At 62.7% G+C, this 27,777-nt stretch overlaps 3 protein-coding genes across 5 annotated transcripts; 1 reads left to right on the forward strand and 2 right to left on the reverse strand.

Annotated features, from left to right (window-relative positions):
- Positions 1-541: 541 nt before the first annotated feature.
- MSMP (microseminoprotein, prostate associated) lies at positions 542-1,983 on the reverse strand. The gene is made up of 3 exons (XM_074813458.1): positions 1,872-1,983; positions 1,115-1,223; positions 542-731 (listed from the first exon to the last, which is right to left on the reverse strand). The coding sequence occupies exons 1-3, from the start codon at positions 1,981-1,983 to the stop codon at positions 542-544; spliced, it is 411 nt and encodes a 136-aa protein (XP_074669559.1).
- A 10,285-nt stretch (positions 1,984-12,268) lies between these two features.
- NPR2 (natriuretic peptide receptor 2) lies at positions 12,269-23,936 on the forward strand. The gene is made up of 22 exons (XM_074812032.1): positions 12,269-13,001; positions 17,951-18,150; positions 18,236-18,349; positions 18,628-18,763; positions 18,849-18,943; positions 19,032-19,164; positions 19,277-19,361; positions 19,462-19,582; positions 20,085-20,159; positions 20,328-20,405; positions 20,545-20,649; positions 20,918-20,989; positions 21,067-21,226; positions 21,299-21,454; positions 21,532-21,700; positions 21,813-21,959; positions 22,140-22,263; positions 22,393-22,461; positions 22,551-22,725; positions 22,816-22,914; positions 23,015-23,106; positions 23,279-23,936. Exons 1-22 carry the CDS (start codon positions 12,269-12,271, stop codon positions 23,339-23,341), a joined length of 3,201 nt encoding a protein of 1,066 aa, XP_074668133.1. The 3' UTR covers positions 23,342-23,936.
- Positions 23,937-24,571: 635 nt separating this feature from the next.
- SPAG8 (sperm associated antigen 8) lies at positions 24,572-27,438 on the reverse strand. 3 transcript variants are annotated; one of them, XM_074812981.1, is made up of 8 exons: positions 27,413-27,438; positions 26,591-26,805; positions 26,372-26,440; positions 25,384-25,558; positions 25,238-25,283; positions 24,995-25,109; positions 24,805-24,867; positions 24,572-24,722 (listed from the first exon to the last, which is right to left on the reverse strand). In XM_074812981.1, exons 2-8 carry the CDS (start codon positions 26,774-26,776, stop codon positions 24,588-24,590), a joined length of 789 nt encoding a protein of 262 aa, XP_074669082.1. In that variant the 5' UTR covers positions 26,777-26,805; positions 27,413-27,438; the 3' UTR covers positions 24,572-24,587. The 3 variants fall into 3 exon arrangements, with proteins under 3 accessions (XP_074669082.1, XP_074669079.1, XP_074669080.1); XM_074812978.1 differs by having other exon boundaries at positions 26,372-26,805; XM_074812979.1 differs by having other exon boundaries at positions 26,372-26,805; positions 27,377-27,418.
- Between the last annotated feature and the right edge of the window lie 339 nt (positions 27,439-27,777).

A 27,777-nucleotide genomic window follows, 5' to 3' on the forward strand; every position in this document is an offset into this window, starting at 1 on the left:
AGGGGCGTTAGTGGTTCCAGAGGTGGGTTGTGCCCCTCGCGCTCCGGGGCAGAGAAGAGGCTGGCCGGGGTGCCTGGCTCCTGCAGGAAGGGCCGTGGTGCTCCCCAGCGAGCTCCCAGGGGCTGCCGTGCAGGGGGATGGATGGGGGTCTGGGAGGGAGGGAGGAGCTGCTTAGCTTGAGGCTGGATGTGGGACTACAAGACTGTTGTGATGCAGCTGATGCGGTCCTGTAGCCCTTTCTTTAGTAGCTGGAGGCTTCCTACCCACCTGGGAGGAGATCCCAGAGGATCTGCATTCCCATGGTGTGCAGGGCATCTCGCAGGGAGGGGGCCCCAGTTCAATTCAGGAAGCTGAAGGCAAAAGCAAAGCCGTACCGTGGCAGCGCTAGGGTGTAAATGTTAACACATTGGTGTGGATAGTGGTTTCCCTCGAAGGTGGCGGCAGTGACATCTCTACGGGATAGGGCAGGTCTGGAGCATGCGGGAGGTGTGCTCTGGAGGAGGGAGGATGATGCCGGGGGGCACGGGGCGCTGCCAAGCCTTTATCTGCTCAGCCCCGCGCCCAGCACCTTGTTGCTCAGCGGCTCAGGGGTGCCGGCTGAGCCCCACTCGTGCTCCATGCTCTTCACGCAGGGCAGGCTGGGGTTGGCCTTCTGCACCACTGAGATCTGGCAGGTCTGCGAGTCGTAGTGGGCCTCACACCAGTCAGGGAAGTCGATGGGGTGCTGGGTGCTGCAGGAGAGGGCATGGCGCCATCAGCTTCCCCTGGTTTGTGCCGGGGGGCTGTTGGCAGGGCCGGGTGGCTTCCTCTGCTGCCAGCCCCCCAGCAGGAGTGTCTCCCAGGCCAGTTTGGGCAGGCTGGGCCACAGCTCCCAGCATCTCTCTGTGCTGAGACACCCCCAGCCCCTGCTTTGTCTCCCCGACTCACCCCACCACCCTCAACATGCTGGTGGGCTCCTGCCCACCTCTGGCCCTTGTCCCCCAGGACCTGGCACCACACAGCCCCCCAGGGCTCTGAGATTTGCTTGGCTGTGTTTGCAGCCATCAGACCCACACGACCTCCTCGCCACTGCGGGCGGTAGCCCACCCCCAGCACTCCTCGGCCCCTCACTCACGTCTCGCAGCAGCCCACGCCAATGGGGTGCAGGCAGGTGCAGAGCAGGCAGTTGGCGCTCAGCCACGACTCCCCGAGGGAGAACTGCTTCCCCTCGTACTCGCAGGGAGCTGTAAAGAAAATGGTAATGATGAGCACACGTGGGCATGCGCCGGGCATGTGGGAGCCTCCTTGGCACCCCTGTGCCCTGAAAGAGGGGACAGGGGAGATGTCATGACCTCCCACCCACCCTGTGGTACAGAAGATACTTGGTGGCCTCTCTGCCACCCTGCAGGTATGGGTTGCCCAGGCATCTGCCAAGGGCAATGCTCCCATCCATCCTCTACTGGCCATGCCCTGCAGCTCTCCCCGCTACCCCAGGAGCCTAGAGCAGAGGCAGATTGCTCTTGCTTCCCTGGAGTGGGCATATCCAATGCCCCTTGGGGTCTGAGCCTCTCTGCAGCCCTGGAAGGAGGCAGCAGGAGAAAGATGGGCAGCCCTCCTCCCTTTGCTGCTAGTCCTGCGTGTTCGGCCCCAGCCGGGCTCCTGCCAGGAGCTCTTCATGGCCCAGTGAGCTGTTTCTCAGCCAGAGCCCTGGGGAGCTGTTCTGTGGTTTATAGACTGCTCCTTCCACTCATCACTGGCCCACAATCGCACTCCTGAGCTCGGCACAGTCCCTTCTGCACTTCGCAGGCACACAGGGCAGAGCCCCACTGGCCCAGGGAAAGTTGAGGCCTCCTCTTCCCATTGGCCTCTTCCCATCTCACCTCCCCACTTACCTTTAGCCTGGAAGTAACATTTGGCCTGGGAGACCGGCAGCTGGAGGAGGAGGGAGAGCAGCAGGCAAAGCCTGCCCCAAGCACACCCCATCTTCTGCGCTCGCATGGCCATGGCCGGCGTTGAGCTGGGCTTCTTTGCCGAGGTTGCCTTGCTTCTCTATTGCCTTTACTCCTTTCCCTTCTCTTTCTCTCTCTCTCTCTCTCTCTCTGCCTTTTTAATGCTCTTCCCCTGATCCCAACAAGAGATATTTATAAAGTTCAGCTTTACGACCCTGGCCACCAGCTGTGCCCCACTGGAAAAGTTGTAAAACTCATTTCCTGATTTGAAAGGCATGAAAACAAGAGGTAGGATCAAGATTTTTAACAAGCTGTGAAAAGCTGATTCATGCCCTCCAGAAATGTCTCCAGTTGGAAGCCCCTGTGGGTGCAAGGCTCCGCACCAAGGGGAGATCCAAGGGACCCCAGTGGGGTTGCCCTCGGCAGGGTGGTGAGCACGCACAGAGCGAGCACAGGAGCCCCTGGCCCCTGACCAGGAGAGCTCCAGGCTCTCCTCTGGTCGCACTGAGCCGGCTTTGATCCTTCACAGCAGCCAAGGTTTTGGGAGCATCCCATCTTGCAGGGACCAGAGAGGCACAGGCATCCTGTTAACAACCAGTGAGGGATGCAATGGCACTGTCCTCGGTGGGGATGGAGATGTTTGCACCAGCCTGGGTAACACAACACAGCTGTTTCACCCCAGCCCAGGTTGCAGCCATGTCAAGCTTGTGGCCATGCATGGGCTGGGGGTGACAGCAGGTTTTTTTGGCCAAGAGCAGGCAGTTTGGCAATTGCCACTGATGCAGAGCAGGTGACAAAGGCTCTGCGTGAGGCATGACCCACAGCTCCTCTGAGCAGTGCCTATAAAAGTGGGGCTGTGCCAGTGTATGTGCAGCACCCACGAAATGCAGAGCAGCACCTTCCACAGGCTGGAGACCGGCCCCAGCAGAAATAGGGAATAGGAGGGATGAAATCAGGAGGTGAAGGTGCATTTACACAACAAATGACCTAGGAGGGAAATGAGAGGCTTGGCTGGAAGCAAGAAGCCGTGGGAAGATGCCACACCACCCAGGGACATGCCTGTAGTCCACACAGACCCTTACCCAGAGGGACTGCCTCTGGGTTGAAGTGATAAGACTGTTATCAGCTGGCAAAGCAAGGGGATGGGCGAGATGGAGGAGGTCAGAGCCCTGGGAGCCACACGGCCCCTGAGAGCTACAAGCAAAAGGCTGAATTGCCAAGAGAAATTCACAGCCCTTGTCAGAGGTGCTGCCGGCAGCAGGAAACGGGGCTCCGGGGACGGTCCAGCCAGTGGCTTGGCCAGCATGGGGCCGTGCCGGCAATGAGGCGGTGGCGGTAGCGGTAGCATATGTGGGTCATCTGCCCCTGCGTTAAGCTCCCTGCTTTCTGAGAGTTTGGGATAGGTTTACACCCTGACGCGTGAGGCTTAATATCCCTTCCAGAATTTGTGTTGGCATCCGCTATTATAGCTGAATATTTTTGTTATCCTCATAAATGCCCAATCCCTCCTTCAATCCCGCTAAATTTTGGCCCGAGCATTTTCCTGTGGCAGCCTAATTAAGCAGGCAGTGAAAAAAAAAAAAAAAACAAAAAAAACCGCTTCCTTTTATCCGCTTTGAATTCACCACCTTCAGATTTGAAGGCATAGTCCCTTCACGCTGGTGCTCTGGGCCCCCTCGCCATTCTGTTGCATCCTCATCCTGCATCTTGTGTTCTCACCTCTGAGAGAGCAGCCCCAGCTTTGCATCCCCTCTCCCTCTTGGCGAGTTACCCCAGCCCTCTCACAGCACCCTGGATGATGTTATGCCCCTCTGGGTGGGGTGGCCAGGTGGCAGTGAGGGTGGGATCAGTTGGAAAAGGCTGATAATAAATCAGAGAAGTTTGGGGCACTCATGAATAACCTGCTGACCGCAGGGCTGTGAGCTGGGATGGTGAAGTGTATCAGTGACAAACAAAACTCACCCTCTGGTGCAGAGTTCTTACTATATAAGGAGGATAAAAGCATTTGTAGCCAGAGCAGTAAATGAGCATTCCTATTGTGTGTTTGGAAAAAGAAGTCTGGCGCGCTAGTAACCACAATGAAATAATCCATCATGGTTTCATCACTGAGTACAGCAAATGTTAAACAAAAGTGGTGGGTTTTATCTGGAGGCCTGCATGATTTGGCCAGGCTTCCAGAAGGGTGCTAAAAATCTAGGGGGAGAGCATCTCTTGGCCTTGTGGAGGGGCACTGCCCCTGCTCCGTCGGGGACATGGGAAGGCCTTCACAGGATTTCTGTAGCCATTCTGGTTTCCCAGAAAGTGGGTTAAGGCTACCAGCCCACTCATGGCCTTTGGGTATTTCATCGAAGCAGTTCCCTGGGTAAGTGCAGAGGAGGAGCAAAGGGGGTCAGGAAACCCACCAGCACGTTGCAGAGAGACCTGGGCAGTGCAGCATCCTCCATGCTGTGGCTGTGCATGGGACAGGCTGGTGGTCACCCACAGCCTGTCGTCCCACTCTTCCCTCTCCTGGTTGTTCTTCTTTCCCCACTTTTGCATCACTGGGTACTCGCCTGGCCCCAGCACATGCCCCATGGAGGGTCCGGAGCATTTCGGTCTGGCTCATATAGGAGGGTCCTTGTAGCTTGGAAAGCAGCAGCTGAAGTTGGTCTCGGTGCTCAAGAGCTTAGGTACCCAAGAGATGCCATGGCTGGAGGAGCTGACACCCTCTCTGGCTGCACTAACCAGTGCATCCCAGAGGAGGTTTTGCCTTGGAGAGTGAAAGAGGGCAACAGGTTTTGGTGCTCAGGTCTTGGAGAGGCAACTGAGACCCAGGGAAGAAGCGCCTCGCTGTAAGTTCAGTCACTGATTTGTCAGGCAGAGGCCAACAGCAGGGACTGACTGCATGTCCAAGCATGCTGGTGAGGAACAGTCACCACCCCTGAGCATCCCGGGACCCCATAGAAGGTTACATCCATGTCTCAGCATCCCCCTAGCAGGACACAGCTGCTCCTGCCTGGCCTGGCTGTCGGATTGTAGCTGTGCCTGAGAAGAGCTGGGTGCTGCACCGCACCGAGGGCACAGCATTGCTGGCTTCCTCTCCAGCAAAGGTTGGGTGCTTCCTCTGCAGAGTTGCTGTTCAAGCTCCCGGTGCCAGAGGATGGCACCCTGGGGGTGGGCAGGGGTGAGCAGCCACACCAGTGGGTGCTGGGATGGGGTGACAACAGCCCACCCCAGCCCCACAGCAGACGTGGGGGTAATAAACGATGCTGGACAAGTTGCCATCAGCAGGATCCAGGAGAGTTATAAAACCTGAATCTCCTGAGCCTTCAGCTGGGACTGCAGCTGCAGAGCAGGAAGCAAACAGGATCCCGGCTGGCATTGTGAAAGCAAACACCATAAATCCAAGGAAGTGCTGCGATTGCTGTTTTAGGCACTGGGGAGCTTGGCTCCTGCTCCCCACAAGTGCTTTATTTTCTCTCTAAACAGAAAAAAAAAAAAAATCACCACCAACCCCAACTTATCACTGATCTGAGCTGCCCTGGTGCTGCCTCAGGCCCTGGGGTGGCTGTAGGATGTGGGCATCTCTCCTTGCCCAGAGCCTTAAAGATGCTTCAAGTCCCAGAGCCCCCAGGGCACCAGGGCAGAGTGCAGGCAAGGTGCAGGCAGGGTGCAGGCAGCGGGCAGGTAGATGCCAGCTCTGAGTTATGTCTGCTCACCTGAACACTCACTGTAATGGTCAGACCCTGGGGAAGGACGAGCAAGGAGGGTCAGAGAGAGCTGGGCAACCAGAAGCTGGGAAGGGGGACAAGAGTGGACAAAGGGCTACCCAGGGAATGACAGTCAGCTCACTCCATCCTCTGTCCCACAGCTGGTAAGCAAAATGAGATAGCTCCCAGAGGCTGGAAACACAGGTGGGATCAGAGATGACCCCACCAGGACTAAAGCAATGAGACTGTTGCTCCAAAAAGTGGACCAAGCAGAGAGGACATGATGAAAACCTTCATGTCACCTTACCCTGCAGGCTGGCTACCTGCTGGATGGAGCTTGGTGCCACCGGCAGAGCATGGGCTGGGAGGCGTGCTGGCATGCCCTGCATCTCCCACGGGTGTCCCACAGGTGCCTTAGCACCCACACGCTGACCCTCCTCACAGGGGAGAACTGTTTCCACCCCATGAGCTGAGCGCAGTGTTTTGCAGGGGCTCTACAAGCCTGGGTTGGATGGTGTTTGTGGGTCCCCAGCCGTGGGATGGGCTCTGTTGTGGGATGGTGTCCGTGGATCCCCAGCTATGGGACAGGCTCTGCCCACCCCAGGCTGGGTGTCTCCTCCCCGCAGCTGGTGGCAGGCAGGGCTCCACAGCCCAGGCAGCCCCACGCCATGGCTCCCTCAGGCTCCCTTGCCCTCTTGCCCTCTCTCACAGTCTCATCTTCCCTTGCTCGCCCCCATGCTCCATACCTCTCCATCACCCTTTGGCACTCTCCCTGACCATTTATCCCAGGCCAGGTTTTGGCACTAGTGGGTTAGCCACCCATCCCCACTGCTCTCAGCCCTGGCAGGGTGCTGGCACCGACCCCAGCACCCCAGGTACCCCAGCACTCTAGGTGTGTTGCAGCCCGTGGCTCTGCCCAGGCTCCCCTCAAGGAAACGTGCCGGGAGGGTGCAGGGTGTTTAGGAAAACAGGCCTTGGCACTTGCTGGCCATCCCGGGAAAATAAAAACATCCGGGCGGGCAGCCACGCAGCGAGTGCGAGAGGCCGGCACTCCATAAATCCCCCGGAGCAGGTGCTTTGTAGTCGGCACAAGGAAATGAGCACATTATTCAGCTCGGCTTAAACCCCGAAACGTTTCCTGTCCTGTGAGTCAGAAATAACCCTGGGAGATCATTCCTGGGCCATGCAGGAGCTGCACCAGCCAAAAAAGCACCATGAGCCTGTTGGGCCTGGGGACCTGCTGGGGAGGTCAGGGGTCCAGGCACCCCGCAATGGAGGGGACTGCCACGGCAGTGCTGTGCCACTGGTGTTGACCCTGCTCTGGGATGTGCTGGGAGCCCCTGGGGACTCCCAGACCTGTCCTGGGCACCATGCTTCAGTGGGATGCAGGAACACAGAGAGCCCCAGGAGATACTGGGACTTTCTGGGTCCTGGATAGATCCCACAGATCTTTTCTGGCCTTTCTCTGCAATCAGAAAAACAGATCCCCCCTGCACCCTACACCATCCTGGCACCCACATTGTTGGCTGGCACCCATGGGAGCATCCTTGGGTGCTACCCTGCTTTAGGGCCACCCTACAGTAAAAGTCATGTAAGGCTGGTGGCTTAATGGTGGAAGAGAACACCTGGATATGGGGCCAGGATGCCTCATACCTGGCCTGGGAGTCCTGGAGCAGACAGAGAGGAAAGCAACACAGCAGGTGCCGCCAGCTCGACTCAGGCAGCACCCGCCTGAAGGGGGTCATGGGTGATGTGTCCTGTCCTGGTGCCTTGCAAGGATACTCATAGGATCACACCATGGGTCTGGGGCACAGAGAGGTGTGGGTGCTGGGGATTTCCCCACAGACACACTGGAACAGTCCTTGCCCTGAACCAGGGAGATGACATAGCTGCCACATTAACCATGTTTCTTCCTTTAAAATATTTGCCTCTGCTCCATTTTTTCCACTATTGGCACACAAACCCCAAACCCAAACAAGGAGCCCTTCAGGTTTCCCAGACAGCAGGAGCACAGGATGTGCAAAGGTCATCCTGCATGCCTGCACCCATCCCTGTGTGTTTTGCACCCACCTGGCCAAAACTACCCAGACCTTCTGGAGATGTTCCTCTCAAATTTGGTATGGGGTGGCTCCTCCAGCACTGGGAATGGAGAGCCCATCAGGACACTGGCTCCCACTTGGATAGAGATGGGGACCCTCAGTGGTGCCTTCTCCATCCCTGTCCTCTTCCTGTGCCCCACCTTCACAACTCCATGTACAGCCCCCAGCCTCCAGCAGGATGGAGCTGCTGCCCATCCATGCTAGATGTCCCCATGACCCAGTGGCATACATGCCCTGTCATGGCAGTGCCTGGATGACTCCTTCACCTGGCCCTGGCAAAGCTGACCATGTCACAGGCTGGGTACTTGTGGTGTCTGCCATGCTCTTTACAGCCACCTCCTGAGGCTGACAGGTTCCTGGCCCCACTCTCAGTGCAGAGGTGAATGCGCTTGGCAGGGCTCTGCAGCTCACTAGCTTGTGTTGCTGCATCCCAGGAGGTGAAAAACATTTTTTAGCAATTAAACAATCGTCAGCTTTGGAGACCTGGGGCTTGGCTTCACTTGCTGGGAACATGGAAAACAAGATGGGAACCTCATGGGCATGAGCTCCCTGGGACAGATGGGCATGGCTGTGCCCTTGGTGCCCACCATGCTCTGGTGCAGTGTGAGGACCACCAGGGCTACCATGGGCCCCATGGACTGCTGCGGACTGCCACAGACCACCATGGACCACCACAGTTTACCATAGACCATCATGGACGGCTGTGGACTGCCATGGACCACCACAGACCACCATGGACCACCACAAACTGACATGGATCACCAAGGACCACCACAGATTGTCATGGATCACCACAGACCACCATGGACCACCACAGTTCACCATAGACTATCATGGACCTCTGTGGACTGCCATGGACCACCACAGTCCACCACAAACTGTCATGGACCATCACAGACCGCCATAGATTGTCATGGATCACCACAGATCACCATGAACCACCACAGCTCACCATAGACCATCATGGACCTCTGTGGACTGCCATGGACCACCACAGACCACCATGGACCACCACAAACTGACATGGATCACCAAGGACCACCACAGATTGTCATGGATCACCACAGACCACCATGGACCACCACAGCTCACCATAGACCATCATGGACCTCTGTGGACTGTCATGGACCACCACAGTCCACCATGGACCATCACGAACTGTCATGGACCACCATAGACTGTCATGGATCCCCACAGATCACCATGGATCACCATGGACCACCACAGTTCACCATAGACCTCTGTGGACTGCAGTGGACTGCCACAAACCACCACAGACAGCCAGGGACTGTCATGGGCCACCATGGACCACCACAATCCACCATAGACCATCATGGACCTCCATGGACTGCCACACAGACCCCCATAGGCTCCATGGACCACCACAGACTGCCACAGACTGCCATGGACCACTGCAGACCACCAAGATCAGGGTGCTGGGCACAGCCACGTGCGAAGAAAACTTGTCAGCTCCAAGATGCGGGATGCCAAGCGCAGAGAGGCTAAAACTCATCGTGAGACTGGGGGACGGGGAAGGTGATATGGGGTTACAGAAACCCTAAAGCACGGTGACCCCCCGCCCCATGTGCCCCAGGGAGCAGGCTGAGCAAGCCTGCCAAGCCCCATGAGACCCCATCCCCACCTCGGCCCCTCTCCCCGCATCGCACTTGTGGGGGGGTGCCCTGGTCCGACAAAGGTCGCAGAGCCGGGACAGCCGCACCATGTGCTCTCCGGCTGCCTGGGTATCCGAGTGGCAGCCGGTACAGCCCGGTAGCTTGCAGCCGGTGTCCCCCGACTGTGGGGGTGCAGGGTGCAGGGTGTACAGGCAGCGGTGACCGGGCCCCCTCTGCTGGCACACACACGCACACACGAGGTGCCCCAGCACCCACGCCCCCCCGCCAAGGGCTCCCCATCCTGTCTGCAGTGCGTCCTCCCTGGGTTGACCCCACACTCCCTCCAGCTTTCTCCGCTTTTTTTCCCCCTCATCTCTTTTTTTTTTTTTTTTTAAATTTTCCAGGGTCGTTTTCTCCGCTGGCTGCATCCTGCCTGCAGCACATCCTGCAAGAGCATCACCGCCTCCCAGATGAGTGACTCGCTGCCTGCTCCCTGCCCACTGCAGGCACGGAGAGGACAGGTCGGAAAAGGCTTTTCCCCACCCAGGCTGCTGCCAGCCCCTTTGCCCCCCGCTGCACCCTGGCCTGTGCCACCAGGTGAGCCCAGCCCAAGGTTTGGCGATGCCACTGTGGCTCAGGACACAAGCCCCGGGGCTGGGCTGCACGGCGTGGGGGCCCGTGGAGGGCACAGGACCTGGCACCATCAGCAGCACCCTGTGAGCTCCCGGCAGCAGGGGCCGCTTCACAGAGGCTGTGGTCCCTGATGGGACCATCACCATGCCCAGCCCCGCAACCCACAGGGAAGCCTTTCCAGACCCCTCCAGCTTCTCCTTTCCCGCCTATACTCGCTGCTGGTGGGATTTCACCATCCTGCGGCAGCACCGTCCTCCAGCTCAGGCACCGCTGACGGCTCCGTGCCGCAACCAGGCCGGGGTATTTATAGCCGGCAACCCAATCCCCCCAGCTCGGGTGTGCTGGGCTGGGTCAGCTGAGCTCCGCAACCCCACAACGGGAAGGACGTGTCACTCGTGGCAGGGACACTGCAGCGAGAGGAGCCGTGATTGCCGGCAGCCCCAGCTGCGGAGGGACCCGTGCCGGGGCACCCTGGGGTGTCATGTCCGCAGCTCTGCTCTGCTCTGGGGGCCTGCCCCAAAACCCAGGAGGGGACAGGGACCCCCTGCCCGCTGCTCAGTGCACTGTCCCTCCTACATCCCATCCCCGCAGGACCTGACAGGACCAGCAGTACCTGCAAGACCCACGGGGTGCCCGTGCAGCCACTGGACTCCCCCCTGTGCTCCCCTCTGTGCCCCACACGTGCAAGTTGTCCCCCCATAGCTCCGAGACGTGGGGCAGAGACAGTCAACACACACCCACACCCCTACTCCCACTTCCCCCGCCCCACTCACCCCACCCCCCCCCCCGCCCGGCCCGATGGGAGCAGGCAGCAGACTGGGAATGCGAGGAATGCACCACAGGCACGCTGCCCCCACCGAGCCCCCCCCCCCCCGCGCCCCACCGAGGCCCCCTCTGCAAATACAGGGCATCTCTGTTTTCCCCAGGGCTGGGGCAGCCCCACATGGCAGCCCCCCATGGCAGCCAGGGCAGGCATCCCCTCGGGTCCTTCCCCAAATCCCCGGGGAGGACTGGCAGTCCCCTTTGCCCAGGTTATCACACCCCCACGGCGTCCTAGGAGGGGGGGTTGCGCAGGGTTCCCTGCCCCAGAACCAGCCCTTGCCTCCCAAAGCGCTCCCCTGTGCTCCACGGGCTGTCCCCCCACTCCCTCTGCTCCCCTCGCAGCCCCCCACCCTCCTACCCCACCACCCCACTGGCCTATGTCCCATAGAACAGGGGTTGGAGCCTTAAAACCCACCGTGGTGACATGCCCGCTGCCTCCAGCCTCCCGGCATCCCCTGCCCTCAGCCCCCCCTGCTTGCCCACCCCTGCCAAGCCATGTGTCGAGCAGGGACGGGCAGCAGGGACACCAGATCCCTGTGGGACGGCTTCCCACTCGCACCCTCCGCTGCTGGGGGGACGTCCTGGGTGTCAGGGACATCTGGATCCCCAGGGCACCCCGCTTCTCAGGGCCCAGCTCCCCAGTTGCCCCCCCTGCATCCCAAATCGCCAGGGACCTCCCCCTCCAGCCTCAGTGGGGATACCCACACCCAGGGCACTGGATGTCCCCCCAAAGAGGGCACCCCTAGAGCCAAGACCTCCCCCGAAATCCCTGGTGGGGACACTCGCACCCAGGATGGCCCCTCCCCTGTCAGTCGGCTGCACCCCACAGCCGTGTACCTCCTCAGATCCCCCCGCCATGGGGACACCCCTCTCCAGGGCACCCCTTTGCCAAGACCCCATCTCACACACCCCCTGCGCCCCACGGCCCAGGGCCTTCCCCAACCCCTGGCGGAGACCCCCAGAATGGGGCATCCCCTCCCCATCCCCCAAGCCAGTGGGGCCCCCTAGAACCTGGGTCTCCCCTCCCCAGAACCGAGGTACCCCTTCCTCAACCCCCCACCCACTGGGCACACCCCGAACCCGGATGCTCCCTCCCCAGCTCCCCCTCCCGGACCCCCCGGTACCGGGGCACCCCCTCCTCAATCCCTCCCAGCTGGGGGAGGGGGGGGGGCACGAGACCCGCAGAGCCCTCCCCTCGCCCCGGGGAACCCCAGAGCCCTTCCCCTCTACCGGGGACACCCCCGCCCCCCTCCCCTCCCTCCGCACCGGCGCACCCCTCCCCAGCCCCGTTCTTTGGGGACACCGCCCCCGCCCCGCGGTGCCGCCCATCCCCGTGCCGTCCGGTCGGGCGGCGAACGGCGGCAGAGGGCGCTGGCCGGCCCGGGGCGGTGCCGCCGCGGGGAGGGCGGGGAGCGGCGGGGCGGGGGGCGCGGCGGGGCGCAGGAGCCGCGGGCGGCGGCCGGGCGGAGGAGCCAGCGCGGCCCATGGCTCCGCCGCTGCTGCCGCTGCTGCTGCTGCTGCCGGTGCTGCCGGTGCCGGCGGCGGCGGGAGGGGGGCGGCGACGAGCGGTGACCCCCGACGGGACGGTCGCCAATTTGACGGTGGCGGTGGTCCTGCCGGAGCGCAACGTGAGCTACGCGTGGGCTTGGCCGCGCGTGGGGCCGGCGCTGAGCCTGGCGCTGGAAGCGCTGGAGCGGGGCGAGCCGCCGCTGCTGCCGCGGCCCTTCTCGGTGCGCGTCGAGTTCATGAGCTCGGAGCTGGAGGGCGCTTGCTCCGAGTACGTGGCACCGCTCAACGCCGTGGACCTGAAGCTCTACCACGACCCCGACGTCCTTTTCGGGCCGGGATGCGTTTACCCCGCCGCTTCCGTGGGGCGCTTCGCCTCGCACTGGCGGCTGCCGCTCATCACCGGCGGGGCGGTGGCGGCGGGTTTCAGCCGCAAACGGGAGCACTACAGCACGACGGTGCGTACCGGACCCTCGGCCCCTAAACTGGGCGCCTTCGTCTCCCACCTCCACGCCCACTTCAACTGGAGCGCCCGCGCCGTCCTCCTCTACGTGGACCGCAAGACCGACGACCGACCCTACTACTTCACCGTCGAGGGGGTCTACCAGGAGCTGCAGGACGGCAGCAACCTCACCGTGCGCCACCACATCTACTCCCCCGACGAGGGCGGCCCCGACACCGCCGTGCACTTCATCAAGGCCAACGGGCGCGGTGCGTGGGGCGGCGCGGCGTGGGGCGGGGGTGGGGGTGGGGGGGGGCGTGGGACAAGGCTGAGCGCCCGCGGAGAGGGGGAGGGGGGTCGCGGAGCGGGCTTCCTGCGGGGGAACCGCGCAGGGCTCGGGGAGGAGGTAAGATCCTCCGCGGGGCACAGCGAGGGGCGGAGGATGCGGTGGGATCCGTGTGGGGCACAGTGGGGGGGCGGGGGTGCTGTTTGGCACACGTAGGGTACAGCAAGGGGCTGGGGGTGCGGTGGGACCTGACTGGGGTGCAGTGAGGGGACTGGGGTGCTGTGGATCACACGTAGGATACAGCAAGGGGTTGAGGGTGCAGTGGCACCCACCTGGGGTGCAGCAAGGGGATGGGGTCACAATGAGACCCACGCAGCGAGGGACCAAGAGCGCAGTGGCACCCATGTGGGGCACAGCAAGGGGTCAGGGGGGCAGTGAGACCTGTCTGAGGCACAGCAAGGGTTTAGGGGGCCACTGAGATCCATGCAGGGCACAGAAAGGGGCTAAGAGGGCAGTGAGATCCGTGTGGGGTACAGCAAGGTGGGACACAGTGGGATCCCTGTGAGGCACAGCACCAGGCCAGGGAGACAGTGGCACCTTTGTGGGGCACGTGAGTGTCTGAGGACACGGCTGGGACCTGTGTGGGATGTAGTGAGGGGCCAAGGACACAGTGGGACCCGTGTGGGGCACAGCAAGGGGCCAAGGACATGGTGGGACCCATGTGGGGTGCAGCAGGGGGCGGGCAGAGTAAGACCCGTGTGGGGCACGGCAAGGGGCCGGGGACACAGCGGGACCCGTGTGGGGCACAAGGAAGGGCCGGGGACACAGTGGGACCCGTGTGGGGCATGAGGATGGGCAGAGGGCACCATGAGACTTGTGGGGCATGGGGAGGGGTGGGCAAAACAGGTTGGATGTAGGGCACAGCGAGGGGTGGGCACATTTTGTCACAGTGGGGCTGGGGGAGCAGTGGGACCGGCACGGGGAAGTGGGTGCACAGGGGACAAGGCAGGACCTGAGAACCCCAGGCCACCCCAGTGCCAGTGGGGGGGTCCAGAGCCGGGGAGGGCACAGGGTCCCCCTCCCTGCTGCCCAGCCTAGTCACCCTGTGCTGGGGGAGAGCCAGGGTGGGCCCTCATCTTGGTCGGACGTGTGGTGTGAGCGGCACTGGGGCCACCCCACCATCTGCATTAGCAGGATTGGGGCCTCCTCGGGGGCAGGCAGGACCCAGCCGCCTCCTTGGAGGGTGAAGGTGATGGTGTGGACGTGGCCGTCTGAAGGGCAGCACTGGCTGTGGTTACGTGCCCCAAGCAGCCTGGTGCTGACACGCCGAGGCGGCCGTGCCATGCTCAGGCAGAGCCCCCCAGCCTGGCACCTGGGTGCCCCAGGCTGTGCCTGTCCCTGCTGTGCCCCAGGGACGGGGCTGGGGATGGCCCCACCCTGCCGATGGAGGGATAAATCAATTTGGTGCCTTGTGAGTGCCCCAGGAGAGCAGCTATATTGGGAGTGGGAGGAAATGGAGGGGCTTACGGAGGCAGCTGGAGAGCAAGGGCAGCCTGATGCTTTTTCATTATTGATGAGAGGGATGTATCGATCCCGGAGCCAGCCGCTCCACGATGCTTCTTAATGGATCCTGAGATGCTGTGTCATTAAGAAGGACATCGAGCTGGGGCGAGTGGAGCCAGATGGGCCAACGGGAGACATAGCCAAGGCTGTGTGGGACCAGGCTGGGGGCACATGGCTGGGGCGCCTTAGGGTGCTGGACTGGGGTCGCTGAGGCTGGGCTGATGCCAGTGGGGCTGCGTCCACGGGGTTGGCCATCCCATGGTGGGCTGCAGGAGCTGAGAAGCTTGTGGCTGACCCTCTCATTTGCTTGGCTGAGGGGCTGGGATGGAAGGTCCCTTGTGTGTGCTGTCACCAGCCGTGGGGTGTAGAGATTTGCGTGGGGCAGGGGCAAAGGGCTGTGCAGGGAAAAAGGCTAAAATCAGCGAGTCCCGTCAACATTTCCGGCCTGGTGCCGTAAATCACCCCGATGGGAATCAATCCCTCCTAGTGCAGGCAGGGGGTCATGACTGCTGGGGGAGGCAGCCAGGCGTGGGCAGAGACCTGGGAGCCCTCTGAGCCGGGATGCAGGGGGATCTGGGCCCCTCTGGTGACAGCCCAGAGATGGGGGCAGGGTGTGGGGCTGAGTGCTTGGCCCCACAGGGATGGGTGCTCAGGGCTGTGATGCTGATGTTAGGTGCTTTCCTAACCCGGGGGTATGGGGCAGGGAGTGGGGACCCTGCAAGTCTGTGCCAGGGGTGCCCACCCCTGCCTGGCATGGCATGGAGAGGGAAGCAGGAGCTTCAGTCACAGCCACGTCCATGTCCATGCCCTACAATGACACCACATGTCATCACTCTTGGCATCACCTCCCTTCTCCCAGGTGATAGTCAAGGGTTTGGTAAACCTTCCCTGGGGGAAGCTGCTTCCCTGCCCCACCGTGTGACCCCAACGCTGCCGATCCCCAATGTTCATGGCTCTAAAGAGTGGGCACGGGGGGATGTGGGTGCATCGCCCTGTCATGTGTACGTCCACCTCGCACTTCTCATTGCCCCTCTCACCGGTGTCTGGGTGACGTGCAGAGGCCCACGTTTCTCCTGCCACTTGCAAAAGCACTGATATAATTAGAGCTGTGGTTGAGGGAATTACCAGAGCATCTGCCTGCAAAGCCCAGGTCCCCTGCCTGGGGAGATGGCTGGGTGCTGCCGCTGGGAGGGGAGTGTGTTTGGTCCTCACCCCCACAATACCCCTGGGCGTGGGACAGCTGCTTGGCCAGGGCAAGGGTCTCTGCACTGCAGTGCCCTGTGCTGGTGGGGCTGCTCAAAACTGGGATTTGCAGGGATTTGCTGCCTGAAATCAGGATTCGCTCTCAGTTTAGGGTTATCTTTCATCACGCAGGGCTCAGGCAGTGTCCTGCCATCCCATCTGCAGGCGCAGGGTCCTGCCCATCCCCTGGGGCTGTGCACTCTGCCTCCTGCATCACAGGCACCCCCTAAATAAATGCCTGGGGGTTGCATGCACCCCAGCCTCGCAGGACCGCATTCCCCTTGGCTTGGTGACGCTGAGGCTGCCTTTAGCCATTCGCTGACCCCCTGGGGGGTGCATGAACAGGCAGGGGTGCTGCTGGCCAGGCAGGAGGCTGCCAGCTGGAGGCAGCTGCCAGTGTCATGGAGAGCTTTGACCCTTTCCTTCTGCACAGCTCCTGCAACGTGTCCCCGGGGAGCCGTCCAGGCGCCATCGATCCCCTTGCTCGGTGGCCTTTGACCAGGCGGGCTTTTGCCGCCGCCGCCGCGGGGGCCGACTGCACGGGGTGTCCCACCATCTGTCACCAGCTGTTGTGGCTCTCCAGCTCGTGTGGTGCCGCGGGCTGCCTTTTCCTGGCGCCTGCGATGGGATGGGGAGGGTTCTGTGCTGTGTTCCCATGGAGGGACCCTCAGCTTCTGCGTGCCGGGGAGATGCTGAGCTGCCCATCCTGGCCAAGAAATTTGGGGACGGCACATTTCTGGGTGTGGGACTAGCAAAGTGAGGAAGCCAAGAGTGTTTATTTGAGGTATTGCAGCACTCAGAGGGAAACCATTTCAGACCCTGAAACGGGCTTTTGCTCATGCACAGCCCAAGCTGCTGTGATTTCCCTCTCCCCATGCCCAGGAGCAGCTCCCCACATCACTGTGGGTTCCCCGTGCCCAAGGTGGCTCTGCTGTGTTTCTTCTCCCACCCACGGGCTGCCTCTCTGCCCCTGTGGGTGACCCTGTCAGCCCTCCTGCCTGCATGGCTGGGTGCCCTCCAGCAGCAGAGACCCCATCCCAGGGCAGGAGCTTCCTTGCTGTCCCCAGCCCTCTCCCCGTGCTCCATATCTGGCTGGGGTGCTGGGCCCCATGCAGAAGGGCTGTGTGCTGGGGCCAGCGCCCGAGCGTGACATTCCTCCAGCACCCGCCGCCGCCGCCGCCGCCTCCTCCGTTGCTCAATCCTGGGTTCCCAGCCAGGCTGGCTGGAGCAGGGGCCCTGGTTTTCCGGGGGGAGGGAGGAGGCAGTGGCAGGATCCTCAGCAAGGGCAAGGAGGGCCCCTGCTCGGGGGGGTTTCGGACACTCTCAGGCACCCGTCCCCACGGCCTGTGGTGCTCTGTGCCAGCCCCACACCAGCCCCACGCAGCACGCCGGGTGGGCATCCCATCAGAGCTGGATGAGCTCCCAGCAGCAGTTGGGGGCATGCGGGACGGCCAGACGGGGCCCGGGCACCCCCTTGCCGTGTGGGTCGCACCAGCGAGATGCTCTGTTTCCAATTAACGCCGGCGGCCGCCGAAGGTGCTGGAATCCGGGAACCTGCGCATTCCTGCCGCAGGGCTGGCCGGCCGCGAACCCAAACATGGGTTTGTCCCATTCCCCAGCCTGAGTTCCCCAGGGGCCTCTGGAGCACAGCCCCGATGCCTCTCCCGGCCCCCCCCGGCCCCTGGCTTGGGCTGATGGGGAGCAGCTGGGGAAGATGATGGGGAAGACATCCCATGGGTGGCTTTTGCTGGAGCAGGGTGCGCATGGATGCTGGAGCAGGGCGCGTGGGGTCTGTGCGTGGGGTGTCTGCCTCATATTTTCGAGGAAGGGTTCCCCTGTTCTCCTTTACCCCTTCAGCCGAAGGTGGTTGATGTGGCAAGAGCAGGTCAGGGACAGCGAGGGCAGTGGGGCTGAGTGGGCTCTGTGTCCCTGGGGCATGTGGCACGAGAAGGTGGTGAGCCAAGCACTGCCCCATCCGCCTGCTCCATCCTCCCCTCAGCCACCAACTGTGCCCCTGGAGTTGCTCTGCCCCATCACCCCAAGGGAAAGCGGCCCTCCCCACACCTGCGTGGGGTGCCCTGGGGTGGGGTGGCATTGCCCACCTGACGCCCCACGTCTTGCCGGCAGTGGTGTATCTCTGCGGGCCGCCGGAGATGCTGCAGCAGATCATGCAGCTGGCACAGCGGGAGAACCTCACCAACGGCGACTACGTCTTCTTCTACCTGGACGTCTTCGGGGAGAGCCTGCGGGGTGACTCTTCCCATGACCCATTCAAGCCCTGGCAGCAGAGCCCAGGACAGGACTCGGGGCTGCGCGAGGCTTTCCAGGTGAGCTGTGCCTGCCTGCCTGGCGATGGGGACCTCCTCGGCCTGACCCCGTTGTGTGATCCGAGGTGTTGTGCTCGGTTTGCAGATGGTACTGGTGATCACCTACTATGAGCCCCAAAACCCTGAGTACCAGCACTTCCAAACCCAGCTCATCCTGCGAGCGAAGCAGAAATTTGGGGTGCAGCTCAACTACTCTCTGGTGAGTGAGTCCCTCTGTGTGATGGGGTGGTGGGGACCCTCTCCACCGGGCTGTGGCACCTCACCAGGATGCAGAGGGTGGGACATGGCCACAGGCAATGCCAGAGGGGCTGTCTCTGGTGGGAACAGCCACAGGCACTGCCATCCCCGTAGAGTGTGTGTTGGCCTCGGAGTGGGGTTATGGGCCCATGGGTGGGTGCTTGGCCCTGGTGTGGGAGTCCTGGGGCTGGGTTGCTCCTGTGCACATGGCTGCGGGGGTGCTGAGGTTCCCCCCGGCAGATGAACCTGGTGGCGGGGTGTTTCTATGATGGGATGCTGCTGTACGCCATGGTGCTGAATGAGACCCTGCGGGAGGGCGGCTCCAAGAAAAATGCCACCCACATCATCGAGAAGATGCGGGACCGCAAGTTCCAAGGTAATGGTGGGACAGGGACAGCTGGGTGCTGCAGGGACAGTGGAAGCCGGTCCCTGTCCCACCTGGGTCTTGTTTCTTCCCGCAGGGGTGACGGGGCTGGTGAGCATGGACAGCAACAATGACCGGGACACCGACTTCAACCTATGGGCCATGGGCGACCCTGAGAGCGGACAATATGAGGTGGGGGCCGGCACTGGGATCCTTCCGGCAGCTGGGGGTGGGAGATGGGATGCTGGGGGCTGGGGTGGCTGAGCTCTCTCTGCCGTAGGTGGTGGGACACTATTCGGGTGTGGAGAAGCAGATCCACTGGCTGGGACGACCCATCCCCTGGGTGAAGGGGGCCCCCCCCTTGGACAACCCACCCTGCGTCTTTGATGTGGATGACCCCTCCTGTGATAAAAGTGGGTGTTCTGGTCCCCACATCCCTTGGTCCCCAGCACCTTTCCATGTGGGTGCATGGCAGCCTGGTACCTGTGGCTAGCTGGCCACGCTGACATCCCCTCCTGCCTGCAGCCCCTCTCTCCATGCTGGCCATCGTGGCTTTGGGCACCGGCCTCACCTTCGTTATGTTTGGCATCTCCAGCTTCCTCATCTTCAGGTCAGTTGGGGCTGGGGGAGCCTCTGCCTGGTGCCCTCAGCCAGGTGGGGGGGCAGACAGTGCAAGGGGCATGGGGGCCTGACCCCCATGTGCCCCCCAGGAAGCTGATGCTGGAGAAGGAGCTTGCCAGCATGCTCTGGAGGATCCGCTGGGATGAGCTGCAATTCGGGAGTCCTGAACGGTACCATAAGGCAGCAGGCAGCCGGCTCACCTTGTCCCTGGTGAGAACTGCCAGCCTGGGGGCACCACCCTCCTCCTGCCCGTGCCCCTGCGCTGCATGACACTCTTCCCCTGTTGATCCCCTATGTGTCCCTCCATCCCCTACAGAGCCACAGCCTCACACAGCACCACACAGTTCCCCATCCCCAGTAGAGCCACACTTCATCCGTCCCCTGCGTGAGTCTCCATCCCCTGCAGGGCCACTCTTGATCCATCCCCTACACAGCCCTGAATCCCCTACAGAGCACCATACCTCATCGAGCCCCTACGTGGCTCTCCATCCCCTACACAGCCACACCTTATCCATCCCCTACCTCCCCTGCAGCACACCATACCTCATCCTATAGTCTTCACCCTCCCTACAAGCATGCAGAGCTTGTCCTGACCCTTCAGAGCTTGTCTGCACCATCCCCTGCACAGCCCTGGATATCCCTGCCCTGCTCCATTGGTGTCTGTCACCCCCTGCCCAAGGGTCCCCATCCCTAACCCCTTCCTTCCCCGCAGCGTGGCTCCAGCTACGGCTCCCTGATGACCACCCATGGCAAGTACCAGATCTTTGCCAACACAGGCCACTTCAAGGTTAGTGCAGCAGGCAGGGAGCTGAGCTCTCTTCCTGAAATCCCCCCGCTCTGTTGGAGTGCTCCCCCTTGGCTGCACCCCAGCCCTACAGAATGCTGGGACCTTCCTCCCCTCCCCAAATCTGCCCGGTGTGTGCTGACCACTTCTTCTCTCTTCCTGGTACCCCAGGGCAACGTGGTGGCCATCAAGCACATCAACAAGAAGCGCATCGAGCTGACGCGACAGGTGCTCTTCGAGCTGAAACATGTAGGTTTGGGGTCTGGGCCGGGGTGGGCACCCTTCTTGGGGGTGCAGGGACTGGTCCTAGCAGGGGGGGGGGGCTGGTGAGAGCAGCAGCCTGTCCCCTCTGAGCTCAAGCCCATCTTGGCTCCACTTCCACCTCCAGATGCGGGACATCCAGTTCAACCACCTGACCCGCTTCATTGGGGCATGCATCGACCCCCCCAACATCTGCATCATCACCGAGTACTGCCCACGGGGCAGTCTGCAGGTAGGGGGGCTTGGGGGCACCAGGGGTGACACTTAGACATTCCTGGTGACCCTGCTGGGCTGGGTGTTGAGGACAGGACTGTAGATGCTGGTGGCCACCCAAACCCCAGATGACTCACAGCAGAGCTGCCCAAACAGGCATCAGAGACTGGTGGAGGGGAGGGGGTGGGTGCTGCAGAGCCCCCCCGCAGCTGGGTGCTTGGTGAGGCTGGTGCTGGTGCCACCATTCCCTGGGTGCTTGGCGGGATCCACTCAATATCCTGCCTCAGGATGTCCTGGAGAATGAGAGCATCAACCTGGACTGGATGTTTCGCTACTCCCTCATCAACGACATTGTCAAGGTACCCAAGCGAGGGGCATGAGGGGCTGGGGGAGGTGCCTGAGAGATGTCCAGCTTCACCATGTCCATCCGTCCCAGGGAATGGCCTTCCTGCACAACAGCATCATCGGCCACCACGGCAGCCTCAAGTCATCCAACTGCGTGGTGGACAGCCGCTTTGTGCTGAAGATCACCGACTATGGGCTGGCCAGCTTCCGCTCACCCTGCGATGGCGAGGACACGCATGCCCTCTATGCCAGTGAGTGCCTGCTCAGGGGCACTGGGGGATGGGGTGGCTCTGCCTCACCACCCCATGGCTGTGTCCCACCAGAGAAGCTGTGGACAGCCCCAGAGCTGCTGCAGAAGGGGCGGCTGCCCACCCCCGGCATGCAGAAAGCTGATGTCTACAGCTTCGGCATCATCGTGCAGGAGGTCGCCCTGCGCAACGGACCGTTCTACATCGAGGGCATGGACCTGAGCCCCAAAGGTGAGGGTGGAGGGCAGGGAGGGTGGTCCTGTCCCCACAGGGGTGGTCCAGTGCTCACCACTGTCCACCCCCGGCAGAGATAGTGCAGAAGGTGCGTAATAGCCAGAAGCCCTTCTTCCGCCCCTCCATCGACATCGGGGTGCACAGCGAGGAGCTGGCAGTGCTGATGGAGCGCTGCTGGGCGCAGGAGCCGGCCGAGCGCCCCGACTTCAGCCAGATCAAGATCTTCATCCGCAGATTCAACAAGTGAGTGGCTGGCGAGTGGGGAAGGTGGCCCTGGGCAGGAGCAGGGACAGCCATGGGGGCAGTGGTTGGAGGGCATCTCTTCCCACGGTGTCAGCTGCCTGCACCCCTGCAGGGAGGGCAGCACCAGCATTCTGGACAACCTGCTGTCACGCATGGAGCAGTACGCCAACAACCTGGAGAAGCTAGTGGAAGAGCGGACACAGGCCTACCTGGAGGAGAAGCGCAAGGCAGAGAACCTCCTCTACCAGATTCTGCCCCAGTGAGAGGGGGAGAGATGGGAGCGTGTGGGTCTGGGGGTTGGCATGGGGTCAGCGTGCACCTGCTGCTGTGCAAGCATGGGGTCCCTTGCCAGCTCTCCATGCTGGTGTAGGGCATGGGACACAGGGGGAGCAGGAGGTTTGGGGTGGGAGCCCACCACCATCCCCCCTGTCCTCACCAGCTCCGTGGCGGAGCAGCTGAAGCGTGGGGAGACCGTGCGGGCCGAGGCTTTTGACAGCGTCACCATCTACTTCAGCGACATTGTGGGCTTCACCGCCCTCTCGGCAGAGAGCACGCCCATGCAGGTGAGAGCAGGGCTGGGAGGCCACCCCCTCTGTGGGGCTGGCAGCAGGGTTCATACCCCGGCAGTGCCGTCCCTTGGGCTGGGGGGACATGCCTACTCCCAGCCCCACACACACCCTTCCTTCATCCAGGTTGTGACACTGCTGAATGATCTCTACACTTGCTTCGACGCCATCATCGACAACTTTGATGTCTACAAGGTGAGGGGGGGGCGTGAGCAAGTGCAGCCCCCCGAAGTGAGGGCGGACAGCGAGGAGCCTGGGGTGTACCCGCTCCCCTGACCCTGCAGGTGGAGACCATTGGGGATGCCTACATGGTGGTGTCGGGGCTGCCGGTGCGCAACGGGAAGCTGCATGCCCGTGAGATCGTCCGTATGGCCCTGGCCCTGCTCGAGGCCGTCAAAACCTTCAAGATCCGGCACCGGCCCAACGACCAGCTCCACCTGCGCATCGGCATACACACTGGTGAGCCCTGGCGCCAGCCGGGACTGTGGCTGGGGGGTGCTCGCCTGCCCACCCACCCTACAGCAGCTCTGGGCATCTCTGTGCCCGCAGGTCCTGTGTGCGCCGGAGTCGTGGGTCTGAAGATGCCACGGTACTGCCTGTTCGGGGACACGGTGAACACCGCGTCCCGCATGGAGTCCAATGGCCAGGGTGAGCCATGGGGCTGGCAGCTGGGGTCTGCTCTGGTGCCATGGGTCATGCCCCACTCCTGGACCCACCCATGTCCTTTTTGCTCCTCTGTGCCACCCAGCCCTGAAGATCCACGTCTCATCCACCACCAAGGAGGTCCTGGATGAGTTTGGCTGCTTTGAGCTGGAGCTGCGCGGGGATGTGGAGATGAAGGTGAGAGCATGGGGACCCTGGTGGAGTGCCAGCCCTTCCTGCCGCAGGGGCAGGCACATGATGGGTGGGTGTGTTGGGGCTGGGAACCCTTGTCCCCCTTGGTGCTGGGGATGGCACTCAAGAAGCAGCACCAGCGGTGGGGAGGGTCTCAACGCCCCCCTCCACCCCCCAGGGCAAGGGGAAGATGCGGACATACTGGCTGCTGGGTGAGAGGAAAGACCCCAAAGTCATCTGAGCCCGGCGGCAGTGGCAGAATCCCCAACCCCAATGGGGCCACCATGCTTCCCAGCGCCTGGCCCCCTGGGATGCACCGGCACCTCCCCTGTCACTGCAGCCCCCCACCACCACCACAGCCCCCCTGCTTCAGCAGGGCTTGGGCATGGGGGGCCGGCGGCCATGGCACCGCCTGACCCCCTCCATCGGCACCAGCAAAGCCCACCTCCCCCCGCAGCCTCTGCTGGAGGGGGGGAAATCTGGCCCCGATCCAGCCCGGGGAGGACCCCCTATCCCCCAACTCTTTGGGGTCCTGCCACCCCTGCCCTCTTCCCCCGCGGCTCAGCTGGCTCTGAGCCACTCCCCGGGGCCTGGCTGCCCCGCAGGGCACTTTGCCGTCTCTTCTCAGTACCTGGCCCCTGGCAGAAGTTGTGCCTGTGTCACCCCCTCCCCGGGGCAGGGGGGAAACGGGGGCTCCTGCCAGGACTGACCCCTTGGCCAGGACAGGCTTCAGTGCCGCGGCTCCCCCCCTCCCCAGTCTCCCCCTCCCCTGTATATAGCCCCACCGGGTCATGTAAATACCCCCCCTCCCCCAGGTGTAAATATAGGAGTCGCTGCAAACTATTTTGTTGAAATACAAACTTCCCCAAATCCCTCTGTCCCCCGACCTCTGCTTTGCTCTGCCCTGGAGCGCCAAGCGGGGTGGGGAGCTGTGGGGGAGGACCCCAACATCGAGCTCAGCCTGGGTGGGGGACGGCTGCCTGGAGCATCCCAGAGCATTGTACCCCAGGGGTCCAGCTGCGGCGTGGGGTGGGGGTGCGGGGACGGGGAGCCAGCAGCGGCTGGTGAGGGCTCGGGGCGGTGCTGGGAAGGCACCGCCGCGGCGGGGTTTGCTTTGGCGTGAGGACTGCGGTGCGTTCCTCTGAGCTCATGCTCTGGCCATGCTGCTGCCTCTTACTGGAAGCCACCTGTGCCTGGCTACAGGGGGCCACAAGTCACCCGCTTCGGGCACCGGGAGAGGACACGGCCTGGGGGATGGGGCTGTGCCAGCGGTTCTCCCTCCCTGCCCAAGGAGGGAGGCTTGGGGCCATGGCATGTTTTGGGGCAGCAGTGACTTGCAGAGGGGCTGGAGGGTGTCCCCACGCCTGAGCTGCATGGCCCTACAGGGATCAGGATGCCAGGGACATCGTGTTCCCCCTCCCAACACCCAGCCTGAGGACAACCCTGGGACGGCAAAGACGCTGGGACCACCTGAGCCCCCCTGCTTTTTATTGCTTTTGGGGCCTGAGCTGGCTGCTCAGGGGAACACAGGGCAGGGGCTGCTCTAGGTACTCGGTGATGGGAGTAGAGAAGGCTGCATTCCTCCGAAAGGGACTGTCCCCGCTGCGGATGCTGGTGACACCCTGGAGGGGAGGGAAGCGGAGAGGTCCCTGTCGGCAGCCCAGTCCCCTGGGTGCTGCCAGGGCAGGGTGCCAGGGTGCTTACAGGCAGTCGGTGGGCTTGCTCCAGCCAGAAGCTGCAGGGCTGCTCCGTGCAGTAGTTGTGGGGCTGCAGGTGGAAGCAATGTGACAGTGGGCAGGGGGGACAGCATGGACAGGGGGGACACAGGAGCCTTGCAGGCTCCCTGAGGGCTGCTGCAAGCTGGGGGCAGGGGGGTGCTGTCCCCTGCCTGTACCTGGGTGGTGGGCAGTGGCATGAACTGGCAGCCCCCAGCGTGGTAGTCCTGGTGTGTGGTGGAGACCGACTCCATGGGCATCCGTTGGGGACAGATCTTCTCCAGCATCTCCTTCCTGCCAGAACAGACCCTGCACCCCTCAGTGCTGGAGTCTCCCCCCACCCCGGGCAGGCACCCGCAGCAGGGTCCCCTTGTCCGGGGCATGGCTCCAGAGGTAGGTGGCACGCAGGGGTGCGGGCTTGCCTGTATTTCTGGTAGAGCATGGACTCCAGCATGGCCTTCCGCTGCCCTGCAGGGAGGAAGGTGCCATCAGCCCCGCAGCTAGGATCCCCTTGCTGCCTTTTGGGGGGGGTCACACAGCTCGGAGGGGTGAGGGGGCTCAGCCTCACCTCGCCCCAGCAGCAGGGCCCTGTGTGGCAGGCGGTAGGTGTCCTTCGTGGTGCTGCTGTCGGTGGGCCAGGAGAGGAGCTGGTGGACCAGCAGCCCATGGTGGCCATGCCGGTAGGTGAAGCCCTCGCTGCCCGGCTCCCACCCTGGTATGGAGTCCAGGTGGTTCATGGCTCTCTGGGGATGAACAGTGGGAGCTGCGGGAAGGGGGCAGGAGCCCATCCTGCAGTGGCCTCTGCCCACTCCTGGCTTTTAGGCTTCTGATAGTCCCATGGGGCTCTGGGCAGGGTTGGGAGGTGATGGTGAGTCACCCCCTCCTGATGAGCATCCGCAAATTAGGGGCACTGCCCCATACCTACGGACATGTCACACAGGCAGGTGCCTGACACAAGCCCTGGGAGCAGCTGCGGAGGCACAAGCTGCAAAAAGAAGGGGACAGTGCTACCAGCCAACTCCCCGGGAAAGCTGGAGCTGGGGTACCTGCAGCTTGGGCAGGGCTGACCTCTCCTGCCTGCCCAGGGTCAGCCAGCCTCATACGTCTGCCCCAACCCCTGAGTGCCCAGGCTGCCCTACAGCTGGGCAAGCACCCTTACAGCACTTGAACAAACCGTGTTCCTCAGGCTGTGGCATGGTTTGGCTCATGTTCCCCCCAGCCTGGCTTGCCCAAGCAGGCATCCCCACATCCCTGCAATGGGCTGTGACACCCAGCTCCCGCTGCCCTAGCAGCAAGCTCCCCACTCCCCTCCCAAAGCCTTGCCATCACTCCCCACATGCCTGCTCATGCTCTTATGCTATTGAATTTCATCCCTTTTCCATCCTGTTGGGCTCAAGGTCATCCAGCAAGCGCTAGCTAAGCCAAGGGCAGCTATTTAAAGAGAGAGGGCTGCCTAGGAGTGGAGGGTCTTCACAGGATCAGCACGTGGGATATGATGGGGCAGGTCTGGAGGGGCATTTCCCTTTATGGCTCCCTAGGCAGTCGTGGGGAGTTACCTCCTCCTGCCAGTTGTGGATCAAGCAGCTCCCCCGAGGCACCAACCGGCTGTGCTGCTCTGCTGGCATCTGCAGGGAGGCAGGCAGCACTGGCACCACGATGGGGGGCACCTCACTGGGGCAAGTCCCCGACTTTCCAGGGCAGGGCAGCTGCTCAACCCCACAGGGATCCTTCCCATCCTCAGTGGGTGGCACTGTGCTGGGCATGGCTGTCAGGACCTCAGCGGGCAGCTTGGCCGTGGCTGACAGCATCTCCTGGGGCACCTCAGCTGTGGCTGACATCTCCTGGGGTACCTCGGTTGTGGCTGTCAGTGTCTCCCTGTGGCACGGGAGCTTCTCCCTGAGCACCTCAGGCAGGAGGATGTTGCTCCTGAACATGCACGGTGGTGTCTCCCCAGGGCACATGGGACATGTATGGCCTGGTCAGAGCCACCCTGCAGGTGGGGACAGTCCCTGAGGAAAGGGGGTGGGGAACATCCTTCACACACCCCCCACCTTGCCCACCATGTCCTCAGCCCTCGTCAGTGTGGGCAAGGCTGAGGCTGGGGATCCCAGGTCCCCTGCAGTGTCACCCCCACCCCGTGGTGGGGGACAAGTGACTCCTCTCCCTTTGGGGGGCAGACGCAGCGCCTGCTGCTGGGTCTGTGCTCCAGAGGGGTCTCCCCCTCCATAACTCCCGGCTCCCCCCTTGCTCGCCCCCCCCCCCCCAGCAACATCCTCCCCCCAGTGTCCCCAGCCCAGGCTCTGCCCCCCAGTGCCACCCCCCCGCCCCGTGCCCCCCCCCCGGGGCCCTGCACCCCCAGCACCCCTTACCTTGGCTCTGCCCCTTACCTCCTCCCCAGGTGCGACCCCCCCCACCACGCCATGACCTCGAACCCCATCTTCTAATGCCCCCCTGTCCGCTCAGTGCTCCCCAGGCTCTGCCCCCAACCCCCCCCAGCCTCCTGCCCGGCAACTGTCTCCCTCGGGGGTCACCCTGAGGCCCTACACCCCTTAATCCCCCACCCTCGGGGGGTCTCGGCACCCCGCCGCCGCACTCACGGCTCCACGGCGCCTGAGCGGGGCTGACCCTGCTCCGTCTCCATGGTGACGGTAAACACCGCCCGCGTCCCGCCCTCGGCCGCAAGCTCATTGGTGGCGCCGGGTGCGTGCGCACCTCCCATTGGCGGAGAGCCTGAAGGGGCGTGTCATGGCCCACCCCGGGGCGGGGCCAATGGGAGGATTAGCGTGGCGGGGCGTGGCAGGGGGCGTGGCCAAGGCAGGAAGTGGGGAAGGCGTATGGCGCGGGGCTGCGCCCGGGATGGGATCGGGGGCGGGGGGGCCGTGGGCCGTGTGTCCCCGCTCTTGGGCGGTCCGTGTCCCCCCCTCGCCCCGGGCTGCCTTGGAGCCGCCACCGGCGGGGGCCG

The sequence above is a fragment of the Strix aluco genome, chromosome Z (genome assembly GCF_031877795.1).
Source record: "Strix aluco isolate bStrAlu1 chromosome Z, bStrAlu1.hap1, whole genome shotgun sequence".
NCBI classification, from domain to species: domain Eukaryota; kingdom Metazoa; phylum Chordata; class Aves; order Strigiformes; family Strigidae; genus Strix; species Strix aluco.

Excerpts from the sequence above, each read along its gene's own strand:
- MSMP (XM_074813458.1), bottom strand. The coding sequence starts at position 1,983 with ATGGCCATGCGAGCGCAGAAGATGGGGTGTGCTTGGGGCAGGCTTTGC. Across the intron at positions 1,224-1,871 it reads ATGTTACTTCCAGGCTAAAG|CTCCCTGCGAGTACGAGGGG; the intron begins GTAAGTGGGGAG and ends TTTTCTTTACAG. Across the intron at positions 732-1,114 it reads GGCGTGGGCTGCTGCGAGAC|CACCCAGCACCCCATCGACT; the intron begins GTGAGTGAGGGG and ends CCTCTCCTGCAG.
- NPR2 (XM_074812032.1), top strand. The coding sequence starts at position 12,269 with ATGGCTCCGCCGCTGCTGCCGCTGCTGCTGCTGCTGCCGGTGCTGCCG. Across the intron at positions 22,915-23,014 it reads CATGGAGTCCAATGGCCAGG|CCCTGAAGATCCACGTCTCA; the intron begins GTGAGCCATGGG and ends TGTGCCACCCAG. Across the intron at positions 23,107-23,278 it reads GCGGGGATGTGGAGATGAAG|GGCAAGGGGAAGATGCGGAC; the intron begins GTGAGAGCATGG and ends TCCACCCCCCAG.
- SPAG8 (XM_074812978.1), bottom strand. The coding sequence starts at position 26,776 with ATGTGCCCTGGGGAGACACCACCGTGCATGTTCAGGAGCAACATCCTC. Across the intron at positions 25,559-26,371 it reads TCCACAACTGGCAGGAGGAG|AGAGCCATGAACCACCTGGA; the intron begins GTAACTCCCCAC and ends GTTCATCCCCAG. Across the intron at positions 24,723-24,804 it reads AGCAAGCCCACCGACTGCCT|GGTGTCACCAGCATCCGCAG; the intron begins GTAAGCACCCTG and ends CCTCCCCTCCAG.